Source organism: Poecile atricapillus, chromosome 10 (genome assembly GCF_030490865.1).
Source record: "Poecile atricapillus isolate bPoeAtr1 chromosome 10, bPoeAtr1.hap1, whole genome shotgun sequence".
Taxonomy (NCBI): domain Eukaryota; kingdom Metazoa; phylum Chordata; class Aves; order Passeriformes; family Paridae; genus Poecile; species Poecile atricapillus.
The window spans coordinates 4205342-4226299 of NC_081258.1; the positions used below are offsets into that span (position 1 = coordinate 4205342).

Here is a 20958-nt window from a genome sequence, read left to right on the forward strand (position 1 = left end):
AGGGGCAGCCGGGCGGGACACGGGGCTGCCCTCCCACACCCGCAGGGGCAGCCGGGCGGGACACGGGGCTGCCCCCGCACACCCGCAGGGGCAGCCGGGCCCCGCCGCTCCGGGCTCCAAATGGCCGCGGCCGGAAAGGCGCGGGCGGCTTTAAAATGTGGTAAAAGCTCCGGAGCCGTGCGGGGGCCCCGTTAAAATGTAGCGGAAATCCAGAAGCAGCGGCAGAAGAGCAGCCGGGCTGCCGCAGGCCGCAGCCGCTCCCTCCGGGAAGGGGCTGGGGCTCGGTGAGGCCGGGGCTGGAGAAGGTCCCAGCTGAGCAGCTGCTCTTGCCAGCAGAGGCTCACCCACAGCAAGAGAATCGGGGCAGGATGAAAAACCCGCAGCGGCACCAAAAACACCCCCAGACACTCCGATCCCGAGAGGATGAGGAGCTGAGCCCGGCCCGGGCAAAACCTCGCAGTGTCTCTGCACTTGCCAAAGAAAATCCCCAGCCGAGAGACTGCATTCAGCTGCGCCCTTCCTCCTCCTCCTCCTCCTCCTCCTCCTTCTCCTTCCAGCCACATCTTTTGTCTCCCAAGTATCATTCTTATCTCTTAGGCAGCAAATGGGAGAAAATTCCATGAAAGGAGAAAAAAAAATGTACAGGAAAAATCCTAAGCTCCAACACAACTAAAGAGGAAAAAAATACATTAAAATTTTATTGACTTAAAAAATTAAGGCGTTGTTTAAAAATTAAAATACAGGTACTTGCAGAATTGTTAGTTCAACTGTGAATAAAAGCAAAGGAGAATAAAACATACTTTCAGGTTGAATACTCATAAGCCTATCTGTGTATGTCTCCAAGCCACAGGTACCTTTTTCCCCATAGAAATTCTATTTAGTTACTTGAGTTACCTAACTCGACAGGCACCATGAGGGTGTGACCCCAGACTGATCTGGTGGCAGCAGTACAGGATTCATCTTCATTACAGCATTCAGATCTGAAGGTGCAAAAGAAAACAGCCAACTACATCACATTGTAAGAATTCATGTGAGCCCCTCGCAGTGAAGAGGAGCTGTTCCAGAACAGCAGTGGTCTGCAGGAACACTTATTTCATGTTGTGGAGGCACCAAGAGTTGTCTCTGATGCATTAAGAAATCACTGGGCAGTAAGAAATAGCTCCCCACTATTTCCACTCAGACACAGGTAAACCGGGAAATCTGATTATTTCTCTTTATTCATCCAAGCATCAAAGAGACATGAAGCTACAGATGCTGCATTGTGTACTTATAGAATCCTAAGTATTGTCTGCTTCAAATATTCATGTGCTGCATCAAAGCAGCTGAGAATATCTGTGAAATTTTTCAGGCATGTATTACTGCCATGTGTGGTCTGGGCTATAGGTACTAACAAATGCATACACATTTTCCTAATTATTACAGATCAGTACAGTATTTACTGAAGGAGAAGGTTTTTTTAACCAATTAATATTAGGAGGATACCTGTGAGTGCTAAATTAATCTTTTAACGTGCTGTGCTTTTACTCCATTATGTTCCTCTTAGTATACTTCTTGATGGATGTATCAATTAAGCAAGTGTTCAACTTGCCTCATTAAGACAGAACCTAAACCATCATCTTCAATTTACTTATTTAGAGGGACAGAAATGTCTCATAATTAAATATGTTTTCCTGAAAATGATGAATTAATTACCTACATGATTAGAGTGGTCACTCATGGTGTATCTGAGATGTCCAGATAGGTGCTGAGATACATCACCCACAAGTACAGAGATACCTGTCCATCTTGGCAAAAAAGAGAGGAACTGGCAGAAGCCTCAAATGCTTGGTTCGAGGAAACAGGTTTATAACATTAAAATTCTCCTGTCTTTATATCCCATATTTTTAAGTTTTTGTCCCAGGTTGCTGTGCACAAGTACTGACTATCAGCAGCAAAGCAGCAATCTGATACAGCATTGCTGCCCCCTGACACACAGATGAAGAACACAGCAAGAGTGAGCTTTTGTAACCATTACAAATCTCTCAAAGAGGATCCTGCAGCTTGGACATCTCTGTCTCCATCCAGCAAGGCATCAGAAGCATATTCTGAATTTTAATCACACAAAGAGTTCTGTGAACTCTCTGGAGCTGCTTACAATCCCATAGCCAGTACAGGCTTAAAAGCCTTATTGAGAGGTCGTTTTGCATGACAGCCCAAGTTACTAAGGAACAAATGACCAGGTGGTTTCTCTGTTAAAAGCAGCTTAATGGGAAATTGTTCAGCAGTTACAACCCACCTGCATTTTAATACACGATTAAAAAAAAAAAATAAAAAGCAAAAAAAATCCTACCCATAAATAAAAAACATCCATCTATCTCTATGCATAAACTTCAGCTCAAATATTCAGAGGGGAAAGATTAAAAATGTCTAGATTAAAGTCCAATTCTCCAAGCAGTCAGAAAAGAAATCTAAGTTCCAGAACTCTAGTGCTTCCTGAAATCTACAGATGGGGAAGATTATGATCATCTCTTACAGGAAACAATGCTGTAGTCACTGCAATTTAAAAGAAACCTTGTGGTGTTTCAGATTGAATTTCCCATCCAAAGTAATTCCTAATTCCTTAAAGACAATTTTATTACCGTGTCTAGTAGCAGACTCTCTGTGATTATTGCTTTAAGAATGCAAAGCTAAATTGGGTGAGTTTATTTAATGCCATCAATATTTTTAACAGTTGATTTGGCATCTCTGTTGTTGCATCCTTCCTTCTTAAAATGGTAATAATGCCCTAAATTGACATAATGGTTTTCCTGTGTTGCTGACTTCAAAGTGAGCTTATTGGGTGAAGGCTCAGGAGATCATACTGAGCAAGGCTTCTGGCACTGGGAATGGCTTTCTTCAAAAGCACATGAGGAAAAATGATATGGAAAAAAGAACTCACCTCACTGAATTCTAATTGGTACAATCCATTTGAAACACTTGTTATTTTTAAATCTAAATGAATTATCATCAGGCTCTGATTCACTGGAGCTAACTACATTTGTAGGGCTGCTTATATATTCTGAAGCCAATTGTTAAGGAATGTCAAATTCACTGACCTGAGTGGAAGCCTCACAGAACTGAGGTCTCAGTAGCAAAATTACCTCAAAAGGAAAATTATTGTTCAAAAAACAATCACTGTTGGTGTAACTTTGGCCCATTATCTCATTTTTATAAGTGTATGCTGAAGAATGGTAGGTTTAATGTCTTATAGATGAGTCTCTTTGCCTATCTCAAGTAAGGATCTTCAAACTAAATAGAATTAAACAGACAACAAAAATTTTATTTTTTTTAATAAGAAGTTTTTTTAAAAATCAAGAGCAGCATTAATGAGATGTAAAAGTTGTAGGCTTTTACAGGCTGCCCAGAGCAGCTGTGGCTGCCACATCCCTGGAAGTGTCCAAGGCCAGGCTGGACAGCACTTGGAGCAACCTGGGATAGAGGAAGGTGTTCCTGCCCATGGCAGGGGGGTTGGAACCGGATGATCTTTAAGGTTCCTTCCAACCCAAACAATTCTATGTTCCTATGAAGTTCTTTAGTAAAACAAATACAAATATTAATCAAAATTTACAAATGGGTTATGGTGCCTGCCTGACTGTAAGCATCTACCACAAAAACCCATAAGGACTGCTGACACGCAGAGTAACTCACATTTCAGAGTACCACAGGATCAGTCATCATGCCTTCACCGAGGTAAAACATCTTCCATTTCCATGATTAACCCAGTTACTTCAATCAGATTTTTGTTTGTGTAAGTACAAAGAGATTTTAGAATCAGTCAAAATAGGGAACATAAACCCCCTTCATGATGTGTTCTATTGTTTGTCTTCAATATGAGAATAAAATCTTGTACCTCTGACTATAACTGCCCTTTATGCCACCAAGTGTCAGATCTAGAGCTGCTCTCTCACAAGGACTTTCACTGGAAAGAGCTATCCTGCTAACTTGGCAGCTCTTGATAACAGACAAAACTTGAAAGTAAATTTATATTTTATTTTTTCACTTATTTTCTCAGTGTATGTCAATGTACTGACACCAGAATGATTAGGAATGTCTCTAAGATCAAAGAAAAAAAAAGATCAAAGCTACTGTGTGTTCTTGTTCTATCGAGTCAAAAAAGTCTTGCAGTCAAAACTGCCCTTCTAGACTTACCCAGTCTTCGTCTGCTGCATGCACTATTAATCTTTGTTTTCCAAAAGATATGTGGACTGTCAGGTCATAGATGCTGTTTGCTGTCAGGAAGAACTTCAAATGCTTTCTCAGTACAGCTAGGCATTTGGTATCTACTTTTTCAGAGGGAAAGAAAGAAAATGCCTGAGTGAAAATTGTCAGGGCTGGCCCAGACCCCCATGATCCAAATCCACCACACTCTCCTGAATTCTAATTGCTTCAGCTGTTCCTGTAGGGGAGGAAATTAGGCTTATCTTAATATATGTTATATAATCTTGCCTATACATTGCTGTCAGAAAGTTCCCAATACTCAGGCAAATACTTTTAGATGGATTCTGAAAAATAAGTATTGCTCTACAAGTGTTAAAGAATACTTAGATTAAAATTTCAGAGATAATTTTTTTAAACAGAAATTAGACACTTTGGGCAATTGGCACAATATAGCCTTTTCAGTAGAAAGAATGTTCAAAGATTTACTATATTTAAAAAAAAAATTAATGGATTATCTTATTTTCTGGACCTGATTTCAGTTTACTTATATGTAAGAGAGCTGAATAGCATTTTGCTGCAGACAGAAAAAATTCCAGTTCCAAGTTCAGACAAAGCAGGAAAGTTTGGAACTGTCAGTCTGACAGTTATTAAACTGTACATGTCATGACTAACACACTGAGACACTTATTTTTATATCTCCAATCCACAATACATGCTTACAGTTGCTATGTGTTTATTTACTCATCATTACAAGATGTGAAGTTCTCCTTCTACATTTCCTGGTTTCTTTGAGCTAGCCATCCACAGCTCCTGGCTAACATAATGCTGCTAAGCTGAACCTTGTCTGGACTTTTGATGCTTTTGGGCTTCTTGGGCCTTTTCAGTATGCCTGGAAAAGCTTCTGGTTGTGGCAGAAAACTAGCACTGAACAGCAGGAAATCAAATTTTAGACACTTTATTAAATTATTTCATCTGAATTAATATGACATTAATGCACTACTACTCATTACCAATTCTTACATTAAGTCAGGACAGCTCAATGTATGCCAGATCTCAATGCCTGCAATCTGCTTAGCACAGAAACAGTCATTTGCTTGCAAAGCTCTCACGGGCTCACATGAGCTGACAGTTTAGTCCACAAGGGGGACTATCAAAGCAAGAACCACAGGAGAATGTATCCTAAATTCCACACTTCCACTTGACTGAGCAAAGTTCACATCCTTCATACTACCTTGGAGCAGATTTACCAAATCTGGTTGAAAAAAAAAACAGATGCTGATGGATGGGGATTGTGTTTTTATTTTTCTGGAGGTTTATTTTCAAACTTCTTTCTCTCAAAAAAACCTTTAAATCTCATGAAGTCTCCCAAGTCTTTCAAACACTTGTTTCTTTGATTTTGGCCCATCAAAATGCAGGTCTTAGGCCACAGGTTTTAGCAAGACTGTCACAAATTTTGGCAAAGATATTTTGAAAAGTCTTTTCTTCCCTCATCTGGGAGTTTGCTCATGACTGTCAAGCATTTGTTTGTGTGAACAGAGCTAACACCAGCTGCCATAAGTCCCCCAGCCCAGCCTGTTTGCCTTTCCCAGACTGCTCCAAGCTGCCCCCAGAGCTGCCCCCCGCCACCTCCAGGCAGCTCAGTATTATTTCATTGCTCATATTTAAATTATTCTACAATATGACAACTGCAGACAAAAAGCATGAACAGTTTTCTTTGTAACTACATAAAATGAGGCAGTTTAAAATCATATATAATCTTTTAGCTCATTAGCCAGAATAATTTATGTGAAATGAACTCTGCAGGGCCAGGACTTGGGCTTGATCCTGATGGGTCCCTTCCAACTCAGCATATTCTGTGATTCTATCAAAGGTTATTGGTTTAGAGCTGCTGTAGTAAATGTTATGCAATTTGGACAGGCAAAAATAACAGCCAGATACTTGAAAACTGAGATATGAATTTCTGCATTAGATTCAGTAAAAAGACTTGCACCAAATAAAAATTTTAGATTGCTTTAGTTTTAACTTCCTAACTTAACTCAGACTGAAACTTACTCTCCAGCGTTTTAGAGGTCCTAAGAATAAAAAAATTGTCACTATACAAAACTTATTTGTAATAATAAAGTTTATTAAAATGTTTTGTTTAATTAATTACAACAGAACCTGCAGTATTTCAGCTTATTATGCCCAGAAAGGGGTCTTTTCAATGTTCTATAATCTATACATTTTGAACTCATGAACCATCATAAAATAAACATATGCACATTCACTTTCAAAGAAATTCAATATGAATACTGTATCTATAGTGCTTCACATTATACACCACTGATCTACCATCATGGAGGAGATCAAAAATTTGAGATCAAGTCACACAATACTGAAGAACGCAAGAGAGCTCTTCAATACTGAAGTTGTTTTAATCTAAAAGGGAGAAAAAAAAGGAGAAAGGTCACACTGAACAGTCACATACCACATTTGGAACATTTCATTACTTGAGCAGTTTCTTAAACCTTCATTTCAGAGAGAGATCTGAGTTGTATTAGATAAAAACATTTTCTCAATGATGAGAGACATGAAAATGTGAAGATTCCAAAACAACTGCTTGTACAAAGAAATCGATTTTGTGCACAATGCGTAAAACATTTTAGCTATTCAGAAATCCAAGTAGTAGTTTGTTTTTTTAAATATGAAAACACCAATACTTAACTGCCACTCAGTTCCAAAGGAATGGGAGGCAGAGTCCTTTCAAATGCCAATTGATACCTGCCCATTCCAGTCTTAGCAGGCAGACAATGTTTCTTCCAATGTTCCCAAATAAAGAGAAGTAGATAAATGAAAATGTGAATTTCCACCTGCACTAGTTAAATTTTTAATTGCAATTCAAAATACCTTCCAAAAATATCAGTCATCTTTAACTATAATGTCCATTAGCCCTGCTAGGCCTGTGTGTTTAGTGACCTTTACCTTAATAGGTTTCTATCCTAGAATTAATTACCCACTAGATTAAAAGCGCTAATATTTGTACTCTTTCCTCACCAAAGTGAGGAAATATTTTGTCTTCATAAAGAAACTGGCTTATTCACATTTGCTGCAAGTAGGTTCACTAGAATGACAACTCATAAATTGATGTTTTAGTTATTCACTGTAAAATGTGCAAGGGCATAAGTAACCTTTCTGCTTACCTTCTTAGAAGTTCTTTAGGGGACAAGCCTGTGGTATCCATATCACTAAGGCTGTCACTGCTATCTGTAGTGTCTGAGCTGCTGCTGTCCTTTTCTGATTTTTTATTCTTGTGTTTTCCTTTGTTTTTCTGCTTCTTATGCTTCTTTTTCTGTAGAAAGAACATAATCTTTTATCTCCTTTTGACAGACTTGGATTTTTCTGAATGTCAACAAAAGAAAAAAGTTAATTCCAGTATGGACTCAAAGCTTAACTGAAACAGAACACTTATCACTTGCTCTTTTCCACTACTCAGACTAAGGTTAAAAAAAATTATAAACCAAAATTCATTTAATCCAAGCACTCAGTTTTCCTAAAATAGACGTTTCATTACAGTTATTTGTATATAAGCCATGAATGCAATTCCCAGAATGTGTCTGACATCTTCCACATAGGACATGAAATTACCCACAATATTGTAGATGTTGTCACATATATGTATATGGAATAAGCAACATCATAGCAGGATAATTTTCTTGTTCCAAAACATCAGAGAAATTCTGTTGCTTAGATTCTAGTCCCTGTATATATATTTTTTTTGACAACCAAGCATAAATAATAAAACATTTTGAAAGGCAGATCAAAGAATCAATAAGTAAAAAAATCAGTATTTATATTTAATACCTTTTCCTTTTTGCGTTTGCGTTCTTTCTTAGTCTTGTGCCTCTCTCTGATTTTCCTATGTTTTTCTTTCCTGCTAGGCCCAGGAAAAGTTGCTGGCACCACTGTTTGTTGTTGCCTATTAGTGCCTGAAGTACAAAGCAAATGCATAAAGAATTAAAAAAAACCAACAAAAATAAGGTCATTTGGTTATTACATTTTGTATTACTTTTAACCTGATAGTTAAACAAACAAAACCCCTAAATTTGAAGAGGAAATTACATGTCTAAAACTCATACCTGCAACATCCCTATTGTAATTAAATGCCTTTGCAATCTGTTAAAAAATGAAATTGCAAGGCTGTCCTATATTTTCACATCCATTTTTTATCATTACCTCTATAGACTTAAAACAAAACTGATACACAAGCAAAGAGGTTCCTGTTGGTGGGTCATAGCATGGCAACAAAACATTTGCTGATGCCTGTGTGTTTACATACCACACATTTAAGAGATAGATGGCCTATTCACAAAGGCTTTTTTAAAAGAGAGGTATCATGTATTTTATATAAAATTTCACTATGCAGAATTTACACTCTAGATGCTTACAGAACCTACCAGGAGAAAAAGATGGTGGCAACTTTGGTCCAAATTCCTCTGCTGTATCCACCTCCTGCTTTGAAGTAGGCAATGAAGAAATGGCAGAATCAGTTGTAGCAGTCACACTCTCTATGAAAATAAAACAAAAGTTGCTATATTTGAAAGGAAAATAAGACAATATGTTTTCCAAGAAGTTTTGAAGAAAGTTCAAAGAGGCTTTCTAAAAACCTTTAAGAAAGCAAACTGATCAGCATCCTCCATCTTTATGAACTGCTTTGGCCAAATGGGTAGCTGACATTCTGAAATGTGTCAACATATTGTGGGGTTTTTTTCTTTTAAATCAAAATTCACCTTTTAAACTATAAAATTATTAATTAAATTACTATCAGTGCATTTGTGCATCAGTACTATCAGTACTATTTTTCCATTACTCACAATGAACAAAAAACTCCATGAGATGTATAAGGTTAATAAACACTAAAAGTTAAATGTTAATAGAACCAACTGTGACAGTAAGTGAACAAAGTATTTTCATTTTAAGTATGTTCTTACACTAAATGTTTTGTTCCACCTCACTGTATAAGAGACATACTCCATACAGCAGTTTGCTTGTAAAATCTACACAAAAGGTAAATGGCAATGCTAATGACACTGTAACATGCAAGGCCTTATTCAGTGCTGTATTATTTGCATTTGCTTTTCTTTTTCTATTATTTGCATTTACATGACCAGCTTCACCAACCTCAGATGATCTGCACAGGAGCATAGCATTGTCCTAACAGTCCAAAAATGTGTGATTCAAAAATTAAACTTTTACAAGGTATTTATTTTATGTTGCATAAAAATGAACCTCCGTTAAGTACTACCTTGTAAATTAGAGGAAGAACTGTCTGGTACATCAACTTGCTTGGTGGTTTCTGACTCTCTTTCTGAAGTAGTTGGTTGCTGTTCTTCATCACTCTCTTCTTCAGAGGAAGATGATTTTTCATCTGAGGAGCTCACAAAGATGGCTTTAAATAAGTCCATGGGTGGTCGTCTGCTTTCTTCCTCCTGATTCTTATCTTCATCAGCTACCTCCTAAATGGCATCATAACAAACCATATTTAAACACTAAAAAAACTAACAATCTCTCTCTGGTAAGGAGTAACTTCAAGCAAGCTGACAGGTATTTACAAAACATTTGGATAGCACACTAGCTGTGAAATGAACAATCTTAGTCCCAAACAGTAAAGCTCTGAAACACTGAGGAGCTAAGCCAGTGTCCTATGAAGAGTAGTGCAGTTTGTGAAAACAGATCCCCAGATATTATAAATTCTAATTCATTAATTGAAACTTCAATTATATAATATTAAATTTAACCAAAAGGAAAACATCACCTTTTTCCCCAAAATATGCACTCTCTTCTATGGAAAGGAGAAATAAATATATTCTGTGCCTGTGAGCAGAGTGGTGGTAAAATTACTGAATTTAGTTCCAAGACTATTGAGCTACATTTTTTCTTCTCTTGAGCTCTACTTCAAGTATAATCAGAGCTAAGCTGCAATCATCTTGCATCCCAGACTTATAACCTCAAAATTCTTCAAAGTGCCATCTCATGCCTTTGCTCATCCTGAGTTGGCTCTTGTGCAAACTGATCTGTATTACAACAATTCAGGGATTAACCCATCTTGTTTCTGGGTTGTCAGGGTTTACAGCTATTCCCTTCAAGTTGAAACCCTGTTGTAAACTCACCACAGTGGGAAGAGTTTCAGTTGTCCCAGTTGCACATTCTTCTTTTGCTGGAAGTGGTGGCTGCTTCTGAACATCAGCTTTTGATCTAGCAAGACTAATGAATTCACTGATTGAATCTTTCTTCTCCTTCTCTTTATCTGACACATCCCACCTTGAAGATTTCTTTGGTTCTAAAACATCCAAAATATTCAAATCACCTACGTGCCAGATTGTTCTGCATTTCATGGCCTACTCTGCTTCTTCAGTTTGACATTTTTTAAATCTAATGAATACTTGACCTATAAATGTCTTTTAGGTGGAAGAAATTAGCATTATATCACTCACTTTGGTTTTTATGTCACTGAATTTTTATTTTCAATTCCTTTGTTTGGGTTTTTTTAATTAAAAAAAAAATCATGTGGCTAGGTTCTCAATGAAAAAGATGCCTCCTCTGTACTATTATCTCATGTATAGTTAAACTAATAAAGTAACAACAAACTTACTGTTGAGACACTTACTCTCTTGAATCTTTTCATTTGTTGCTTGAGATGCAGATGTGGTAGGCTCAGCCACAGTTAAGAAATTAAAAACAGAATACTTGTCTCGTTTCACTTTAGGTAAACCCACTATTGAAGAACTAGAGGGAAATAAAATTGTTTGCTGATTATTGTTTTCAACACAGAAAAGTCTTCAAATTAGCTACAGTAGTCCTTCAAATGCATGCTATTTTATCAGAGGTCACCATATTTCATGAAGCAAATAAAAACTTTGGGCAGTTCTGTATTACCTTATGGCACAAGAAAACATCAAGCCAGATTTTCCACAAGCAAATGTAAAATTCAGGTATAAAAAGTTTTAAAAAATATAAGTATCAATTATCTTACTCAGGATATGGATCGCGAACATTAAATCTTTTGCACAGCAGCTTATCAGGATGCCATTCAAAGTTGTCTCTTGTGAGTTTGCCAAACATCTTCATTTTCACAGCTGTTTCCTTATCATCAATATCATTCTGAAAAAGTCAAACATTTATAACTGATAAATAAGTAACAACTTATTGAACTGCTGTAAGATTCATGAACAGGACAAATCCATCAATATTTAAATGCTGTTTAACCAATCACTACTCTGTATGTATGGAGTGTTTTCAGAAGCTGCTAAACAAAAGGGCAACAAAAAGGTGACATATTTTCATAAGAGTTTGAAAGAAAGAGAAAATCAGGGCTAAGGCAACAACTGCAGCACCAATGTATTAAAAGACTGTAGGCAGCATATACCTCTTGGTCTCGAGGAACTTCAACTTTGTCAACATCATCTTCGTACTTGGCCCGGGTAAATCTGGATGAGAGCGTTGAATTTGAGGATCTGTAGAACATTGCTGCACGGAAGAACTCCTCCTGTTCTCTGCCCCGCTCCCATTCTGTCATATTTGGGTCTAAAAAACGCTCCAATGTCTCTGCTGTAAGAGAAGGAGAGAAATGCTTAGCAGAGATGACAGCTTACTTTGGGTCAACACTTATCAAACAACAAGTAAGGTAATAAGCAAACGTTCTTGCAAATATTTAATGAATATTTAGTTTAAGGGTAGTATTAATCTCAACTGTGTTAATCCCTGATAAATGGGAGTAGTTTTTCAAGACAGCAAGAATGACAGCATTTGCCAAATGCAAAACTGGTATTTTAAATAATTTTACTTGTAAAGCCAATTCTTTACTCATTGCCTCTTAAAGAATGTTCAAAATATTTAATGGATTTAACAGGTGATTTAAACAAAAAGTATAACCCAAAGTTTTATCAAATAACTAAAACAGAGAATGAATTAGTTTAAGCCTGGCTAGGCTTTGGGAACTTGCTTTATGGTCTATAAAGTGCCCACTGATAAATAGAGTTTGCACACAGGTTTACAGGAACAGGTTCACTTTTTCTCCCAGAAGGAAGAGGAAATAACACCAGCCAAGCAAATACACTTACAGTAAAACAGACCTTTAACCATTCCAGTTACTTATACATTTCTATGTTTCCATCATTATGATGAGGGAGACACACACAATCATAATAAAGTCATAATTGAGAGTACTCAATTTCATCCAGGGAAAACCCCAGTCCTGAACAGAGGAACTATGGGTTCAAAGCCCAAGTAGTCTGTCCCAACGTGGTAACCAGAATAGGCTACTGACCAGAAAATATTTATTTTATATAATGAAAATGACTTTAAAAAATAAAATTAAAAAAAAACCAAACCACAACTAAAACAACAAACCCAAGTTTTCTACCTGTCACTTTATGCTTTCCTCTATCAAATTTCCCTGGTGCCCATTTTCTTCTTATCCAATAGTCCCTGTGTACTTCAAAATTTGAAAAAAACCCAACTTTTTTTTTAAGTTTATTTCAAGGTAATTTAAAGTCATGGGCTGATGATGAACTCCCTAGATCAATTTCAGCTTTTTAAGCCTTACAGAAAAATCACAGTACAGGAGAACTCACCACAGGGCATTGCAAGTACCTAGTTTAATCTAAGATACACCACAGTATCATTTAATAGCAAAAACCTAAACAAAATGGAAAGAGACTGAAACAGCATGAAAATAGATGATGAAGGAGGTTGGATTTTTTTCTTGTTTTTGACTAAGAGCTGTGCATGTAATGCTATGTTTTTACAGTCATAAATTTTTCTGAGGAGACCTTGACAGCAGAAGTTTGAGTATCCAAAGGACATACAATACAAGCTTTGGCAAGTGTGAAATACTTCACTCAATTTAGGGTTCTTATCTTCCCCTGGTGCAGAGGGTATGGGGATTCTTTTGATTCTACTGTTACCCAGTCATCTTTCTGCCTTTATATGATCTGTCAGTTTAAATCCTTGAAGAGAAACAAACTAAATTAAAAGGCTTGTTCCACTGACCAATGCTGAAGTGTACCTTGGCAAATGTAATAAGGGATATCCAGGAAATGAAGTAGAACTTCTGCTACATCATAGCAATGCCTAGAATCAAGACTTGCTGAAAACTCAATAACTGAGCAGTTTTCCTGAAACCAACATGATTAAGTATCAGTAAAGATTTCTCTTAATATTGGTCCTGGAAAGAAGTAAAAGGAGAAATGCTGTGGAATTCAGGAAGAAAACTCATAGTGAATATAAAATGAATTGGGATAAAAAAAAAAGGGGGGGGGGAGGAGAGGGGAAGAAAAAAATTAATCAAGAAGTATTTTACCTTTTTCTCCTTGTTTAAGACTTTTCACAAATTTTTCATATCTTTTTTGTTTTTCTGGATTTTTTGCAAATGGTTTGAAGTCACTAGAACCAGCATTTGCTAACTGCTCTCCAGCACTTGCTAACTGGCCCCCCAGCAGCATTTGCCATTTGTGAGCAGCATTTTCTGGGGAGGCTGACTGGAACCTGCTATTTGGTGGCTGCTGAGACACTATTTTTGCTTTCATTTTTTGTTCAGATGCTTGTTTCACTTCTTTGAGTCTTTCTCTATCTTTTTCAGACAGATATTCCAAAATAGAAGGAGCTGGACCTAAAGCAGAAAAAAAATGCAGTAAAAGATAAAGAGAAATGAAAAATTACTAGAACTACTTCTTCCACTTTAGTAGAGGAAAAATCCCTACCACATGTGCATACATTGAGATAAAACGCTCTTAAGCAAAAATTAACAATAAAATGGCATACATGGCAAATAAAAATTTGGCCACTATTACATCTTTTATGCTATTTATCTATAACTTGATAAAGTTTACTACTGTAGATACAAATGTGAGCCACAGTTACAAATATCTTTTTAGTAATTTGAATGTGTTTCAGTGAAACATCATTTTACAGAAAAAATCATCCCAGCCTACTGTATTTATAAAAAGCTACAAACCTCCCCAACAATCCAACACATACCTTTTGTCTTTAAAATATTTAAGTAAATGAAAATACAGACAGTTATGTCAACAATTCAACAGCTGAGATGAAACTGAACAATGAAATGGTAACTAGGAATGGTAACTAGATTTGATGTATTTATGTTAGAAAATAAACACTCAAGGCCCAACCAAATTCTTACTGTTCTATAAATAAACATACAAACATGCTTGAAACAGAAGCAAAGATATGATCAAATATCTTAATACCTTTCAGCTCAGTCTCTCCTAGCTGCTCCCTCCTCTGAGCTGCATTCAAAGCATGCCTGCTTTGGTGTGCTGCATCACTCTCAAGTTTCCCAGTTGACTCCTCCAATGCCTTCTGTAAGTGGCAGTTTTCATTCCCTGCTGTTATCACAGGTCGAAAGTAATGGACTGGTCTGTAATTTCGTGGCAGGCTAGGTGGTGGATAAACCTGAAGGGGAAAGAGACAACAAAACAAAAAGCCCACTGAGAGAGAGAGACAACTTTGAATGCAACACTTAAAAATGTGTTTCAGAAAAAGTCAGCTCAGCCTAAGAATTCCTCCATTTACATCTTACCAGTAGAAACAGATAGTACAAGCTACCAACTCCTTTAGACCCAGTCAGTAAATGGAATTGTAATACAAAATCTGGGAACAAATATACTGATAATATATTTACAACTGTGAAAAAATATGAAAACATGCATATTAAGTGACAGAAAAATTAACAAGAGTCTTAGGATGCACTGCTTTTATTTCAGAAAATACCTCTTAATATTGCTTACTATTTTTTTTAAACTGAAGTCAAATTATTTAAACAATTAATTGGACTACTGAGTACCTCTGTGCTTATCATATTTTAACATCTTTCAAAGTGCTTTTCCCCATGTTCTTCATTCAAGCTGTTACTTAAAAGGCTTAAAAGGTTATCTTGTGTGTTCTCCCTATACAATGCAATTTTATATACCTCAAAAATATTCTTCCTTAGAAAGAGGACCCTGTCATACTATTGTTTGTCATTCTCATTTATGCAAACGTATATGGCATTAAATATGTAAACCTGAAGACAGGACTAAGAAATTAAATGGTCACCAAAATAATAAAGTGAATAAAGCATGAGACTTGACTTTTGCAGAAAACTGAAGGGTACATATGAAAGATCTAGAACCAAAATATGGTGTTTTTTTCTTTTTAAGTTAAATTAAACCATTCCCCCAACTTAATGGCAAGTAGCAGTGAATAGTGTGGAAGGCATTTTTTCAAAGCCAGTACTCAGGTAGAGTTTAAATACCTTCAGGAGTCTAATAAATTTTAGGTTTCTATCGAACAACTCCCAGTGCTATAATTTTGTTCATTCAGCAATTTTTCCTGCTGACCACAACATTTATTTCTAAGAAGAGAAAAACACCAAGAAGCAGCAGAGTCCGCACAATTCATGTGATGAATGATGTTAATTCTTAAGACATAAAATATTGCTATCTGCTTACCTTGATTGGAGCTGATGATTTTGATGCCAAGGAAAAACCAGCCAGGATTTTGCCTATATATTTAAATTCTCTTTCAGACCCTACAAAATGATCACAGAGCTGGTCAATATTTAAAACATGCAGTTTAGGCAAAATTTTTTTTTTCCCCTGAATATTTTCCATATATCACTATCTATTATGAGCCACAATTGTAGTTCATCTTCACCACCTTTCATTTAAAATAGAGGGTTCTGATTCTGGATTAGTATTATACCAGACTGCCAGACTGATTGCTGCAGGTTGAATATGGCTTATAGTGAAGCAACAGTATCCGTACTGTGCACAGCTAACACCATCAGTGCCCTTCATGTGTACAACCAACATAAACATGTACTCAAAATTACGACAGTATTTCATGCACTTACACAGTGCAGTAAAAATCAAGTGGGGTACCAAGATACAATTTACAAAAATGATCTGAAAAAACAGAAGTTCATCTAAAACAAAAGTTCTCTTTTTAAGTGCTGGGTCATATTTTGTAACCATGATTCACAATCATTTGTTTTCTTCAATGAAACTGAACACTGTATCTCACAAAGCTGCACATATTGTCCTCTTGAAAATACACTCTGAGGGTTTTAGCTACACTGATCAATTAGTGGAGGACTTTGGAAATTATTTCTGTAATTGAACACTTCAATATAGAAGGAGGACTAGTTGAATTTTCAGATATCAAGGCTGCAAATTAAAATTTACAGCAAATAAAGACTACATTTCTTATTTTTTCCCCCTGTATTACACTCACTCTTTAAAGAGAGCCACAGTTCTTACTTTGTTTGGATTTATACTGTTTTGGTGCTGTCCAGCCATACAAGCCATCTCCAGGTTCCTCATCCTTTAGAACTGTATCATATTTTGACAGTGTGTCGGTTGCATAAATATCATCATCTTCTTCCTCTAAAGCTCCTACACCAAAAGCCTAAAATATATTTTAAATGAGAGCTCGAAAGTGTAAAAATACTTTTAAGTCACATATCAGAACACATCTACACAGATATCTATTAATCTATATAAAATCTACAGTACAAATATATACACACTGGGAAAAATCTACAGTTTCACCACAAAAACTGAGGTGGGACAAAACCCCACACCTCAGTGATTACAAAAGCAAGGGACAGCAAGTTTGGTGTGTACAAGACAAGGACAGCAGATTAGATCCACCAAAGTAACATGTGCAATCTGACTAAGAGCAGGTTAAGTTCTCAAAAGGAGAAAAATATGTCAGTTAACAGGGAAATTAAACAAGTGGAATTCCCAGAAAATATAAACTGACAGTGCTTCTAGATAAGAATTACAAATACCCTGGAGCAACACAAAACCTCCCTAGCTGACAGATAAAGTACAATAGACAAAAAATACAAAGTAAAAACATACTGAGTATTAACTTTATCTCAAAGTAACACAGGATCAAAGTAACATGGGACATTTTTCCATCTAACTACTCAGAGTCAGGTAGATTTTATAACTGTGTTTTACATTTTCAGTAAGTGAAAGCACTTGAGAGTTCTAAGGATTTTTCCACATCTTCAAAATGAGTTTTAAAATAATCCTATTCTCGAACCTCACTTAAAGATTTCTTACAATAATACTACAATGACTAGGACCTTTTCACTTAAGCAAAAACAAAACTTATGTGGATTTTACTGCACTAATCATAAAACTATTAAAAATTGTCCTTACCTGACCTGTAATACCTAGTTTTCTTCCTTTACTGTGTCTCAGATCACCAAGTAAATTGCTTGTTTCTTCAGAACCACCTGTGAAAAGATTCAGGTGTTCTCTTCCAGATACACCAAACAAAGCTTGTGAGGGGTCCAAACCCTTATAGCCAAGTCCATGGACATTCTCTTTTGGAGTTAAGTCTACAGGCATTACATCTTTGGGTGCAAATGTCACATTCTCTGGCTGGTATTCATCCTCTTCATCCTTGTACAAAATAAAAATTTAAGAGCAAATATGACTAAAAGTTCTGTATGTTGATCTTTTACAACATCCAGTTAACAGGAGCCTAGTCAAGTTTGCATTTCTTGAATTTGTATGAACTATACCTGCTTATGTAGCAAAAGAATAAATTTAGATATTAAAACCTTTCTTCACATTAAGCATAGAAAGTATTTATAAACACTTTTAAGATTTGAAACTGCATTTTAAAATACTGTTTGAGGACATTAAAGAAATTGTTCTGGTTTTTTTGATCTGTTATCACATTTTCTTACATAAGAGACCCCTTTTGCCCCTGTTCAATACCTCAGAACCCTCGGACAGTCCAGGTGGTAATGCACAGCCATATATTTTCACTGTAGGATCTGTAAGAGACATCATAACATTGTATTACATTAATAAAAAGAGGGTTTAAAATCAACTTTCTAATCAGTCTATGAATGTTAACTTCCTACTAATAAGAAAGTTGATTAGCTCAGGAACTCCCCTGAACTTACCAGGTTTCTGCCTGCATGGCTTTCTTTTGACTCGTGGTCCAATTCCTTGTCCTTCTTTCCAGCCCATTTTTCGTAACAGTTCAACCCCAATTGTTATTCTAAAAAGAAAACAAAAGGAAACAAAACCCAAAATTACTTCAAACCACACCTTTTGTTTTGTTGATAAATAATGTACATATATAATATTTGAACTTCTGTTTTTATATCCAACTTTAAAATCGAATCTGAATGTGCTAATATTTGCATACACACTACCTTCCAGTTTATAAATGTTTATAAACATACAGGTTGGAACAAGCCTGCACACTCAGAACAAAATCCAGGTGCAGGCCACTTAGGAAATGTAACACTGCAGGATCTCCCAGTCTTACAATTACAGTGGTCAAAAATCACTTTTCCAAGCAATACAACACTTCTAAGTGAAAGGAATGGTTTGGCAAAGTTTTATGTAAATTTACTTACTTAGATGGTCCTATTAAATCATCAAATGCAGTGGTTCCTGGAATGGGAGCAACCACTCCTGCAATCTGTCTAGCCTTCTCCTTTATTCTGTCTTTACTTTTAGATGCAAAATCATCTGTAGTTGTAATATCTTTTGGTGCTATCCCAAATTCACTAAGATCCTGGAAATATACACAAAATGAAAACGTTTAAACATCTTTCAAATTCTTACTTACTGTAATAGTAAAGTAATGAAAATGGCATATGACCTTTGTATTTGCTAATTTTCTGAAGCCACTTATACAGCTGTTTTTGCAGTAACCTTAGTGGAAATATCTAAAACAGTTTCAGAAGTACTTGCTTTTTCTGATAAAGTGAAAAGGTTGAGTTTGGTTTTATTTTTTAATACTGACATACAGGAGCTTCTTAAGTCAACCTACGAAATAGTCTTTAGAACCTAGTAGGATAACATTGTATACAAGAAGTAATTTCAAGTTACTTCAATTTCTGCTGTCATGACAGCTATTTACATAAGGTTTAAATTCCTTTCTAAATTTACCTCTTCATCCATGAAGTCTTCTGGTCCAAGAACGGTTCTACCTGCTCTCTTCTGCCGTGATGATACAAAGGCTGAAGGTGTCCATCCTTTGAAGAAAATAGATATTTAAGTAAGGTACTTAAGGCAACATAGTAGTCAAAAACAATTCAAACATTTCAACCTTACATCTTAAGGATATATCAACGGAATATTTGTAAAATTACAGTAAAAAAACCCAAGGAGAAATAACTTCAGCAATACTATTTCAACTATTCACAGTATAAGGAATAGCAGGAACAAAAATGCTTAATGACAATGTCACTAACATGACAATAGAGTTCTCAATTCAACCATTCCCAGAAGACAGCAAAATATCTAACCTTCCTTTGTACCAACAGTGTTAAAGTAACCAGCAGAAAAGCCACCAGTAAATGCGCCATGGAAACGCTGGTATCGTCCCTTTGCATCTTTAACAGTCTGTTCTTGAAGAGGAACTGGCTTCTTAATTCGTTCACCTACAATCAAATAAATCAGAAAGTAAGACACAATTTGACATGAAAAAGCGACTTCCCACTTTCTCCAGAAGCTGTTTCTTCCTTGCACGTAAGAACAGGATCAAACACTGGCCACCCTTGCCGTGGACAGCAGCAGCAGGTTACATTTATTTCACTTCATTGCAACTATTTGGATACACCACTGATGCACATCGGTAAAGCATGAAGTGTTCACATCAGAATCCTTAATTCTACTGAGTTCTGAGAACACTGGATTTTTTTCTCGTGAAACTTTTAGTTTTTAAGTATGTAAGACCTCTGCCAGGATTTCTTCACTTCAGTAATTGCTTGAGAAATTACACATCGAAAGTGTCTAAACTGAAAAAAAACACAAAAAACACAGACTTTGACACAAACATTTACCCTCTTCTAACAATATTTCTTGAATAAAGTGGCACAGATTTGGAAGTCACGACTGTAGATTAGCCCTTCAATGATGCCCATCTCATCAATACAAGCATGGGGCGGTGCGATTAGCACGACTGCGTACACTTGAACTGTTCTACTTGAGCTGTACGTGTTTTGGGGGACAGGGGAAAGGACAGAAGCAAAGATTAGCAGGTAGTTTATTCTTTGCACGCAGAGCTGCCGCCGCAACCCGCGGGATATCGCAGCCACAGCCGCCACCCGGTGCAGCGCCAAGGCCTTTCCCCGCTCCGCTCCCAGGCGGCTCGCCCCGGGCTGGGCGAGCACAGCACTGCCGAGAAAGGCCCCGCGGCAGCAGGAGGAAGGGGAAGGAGGTCTGAGGTGCGCCCACACGCCACAGCTCCCCAAAGTAAAGGCTGGACGGCGTTCAGACGCGAACCGGACCGGACCGCGCAGGCCCTTCGGGATACCCCGGCCCCAGCGCCTCACGCCGGGCCGCTCTTCAGCGCTGGCCACAACGCACGGACAGTGACGGAGGAGAGCAGACGAACCTCCCGGGGGTCCCTTACCCTCCTGCAGCGGCTGCAGCGGGCTGCCATAGCTCACCAAGTCCTCCTCCTCGCTGTCGCTGCTCTCCGCCGCCATCTTACCCGACGGTGGCCGCGCAGGACCCGGCCGCGTCACGGGACGGAGGCGGAGCTGCCGGCCCCGCCCGGGCCTCCCTCCTCCGGGAGCGGCGGCTGCGGGGAGCCAGCACCGTGAGCCCCGGGAGCCCAGCGCCTCTCGGCCTCACCGCGGCATTGGGGTGCCCGCCGGGCACAGCGAGGTCCTGCGGGCAGCAGCGCTAAAGGCCCGGCATGGGCCGGGGGCACGGCTGCCTCCAGCGCTACCGTGGGTGAATGAAAAGCCCTCAGCAC

General features: G+C 37.6%; 1 protein-coding gene across 2 annotated transcripts; it reads right to left on the reverse strand.

The window, feature by feature from the left end:
• Positions 1–5169: 5169 nt before the first annotated feature.
• Positions 5170–20744, reverse strand: GPATCH1 (G-patch domain containing 1). Of its 2 annotated transcripts, none has more exons than XM_058846136.1 (20): positions 20611–20744; positions 19502–19636; positions 19143–19228; positions 18605–18765; positions 18143–18240; positions 17952–18010; positions 17385–17630; positions 16473–16620; positions 15663–15742; positions 14421–14625; positions 13514–13822; positions 11579–11760; positions 11186–11313; positions 10820–10938; positions 10323–10492; positions 9458–9665; positions 8610–8720; positions 8017–8141; positions 7356–7504; positions 5170–6594 (listed from the first exon to the last, which is right to left on the reverse strand). In XM_058846136.1, the coding sequence occupies exons 1-20, from the start codon at positions 20684–20686 to the stop codon at positions 6573–6575; spliced, it is 2817 nt and encodes a 938-aa protein (XP_058702119.1). In that variant the 5' UTR covers positions 20687–20744; the 3' UTR covers positions 5170–6572. The 2 variants fall into 2 exon arrangements, with proteins under 2 accessions (XP_058702119.1, XP_058702117.1); XM_058846134.1 differs by having other exon boundaries at positions 5172–6594; positions 9458–9668.
• Between the last annotated feature and the right edge of the window lie 214 nt (positions 20745–20958).

Coding starts and splice junctions, on each gene's coding strand:
- GPATCH1 (XM_058846134.1), bottom strand. CDS start 20,686: ATGGCGGCGGAGAGCAGCGACAGCGAGGAGGAGGACTTGGTGAGCTAT. Junction 11,761..13,513: donor TCTTAAACAAGGAGAAAAAG/GTAAAATACTTC, acceptor CTTCTCTTACAG/CAGAGACATTGGAGCGTTTT. Junction 11,314..11,578: donor AAGTTCCTCGAGACCAAGAG/GTATATGCTGCC, acceptor TGACTTTTTCAG/AATGATATTGATGATAAGGA.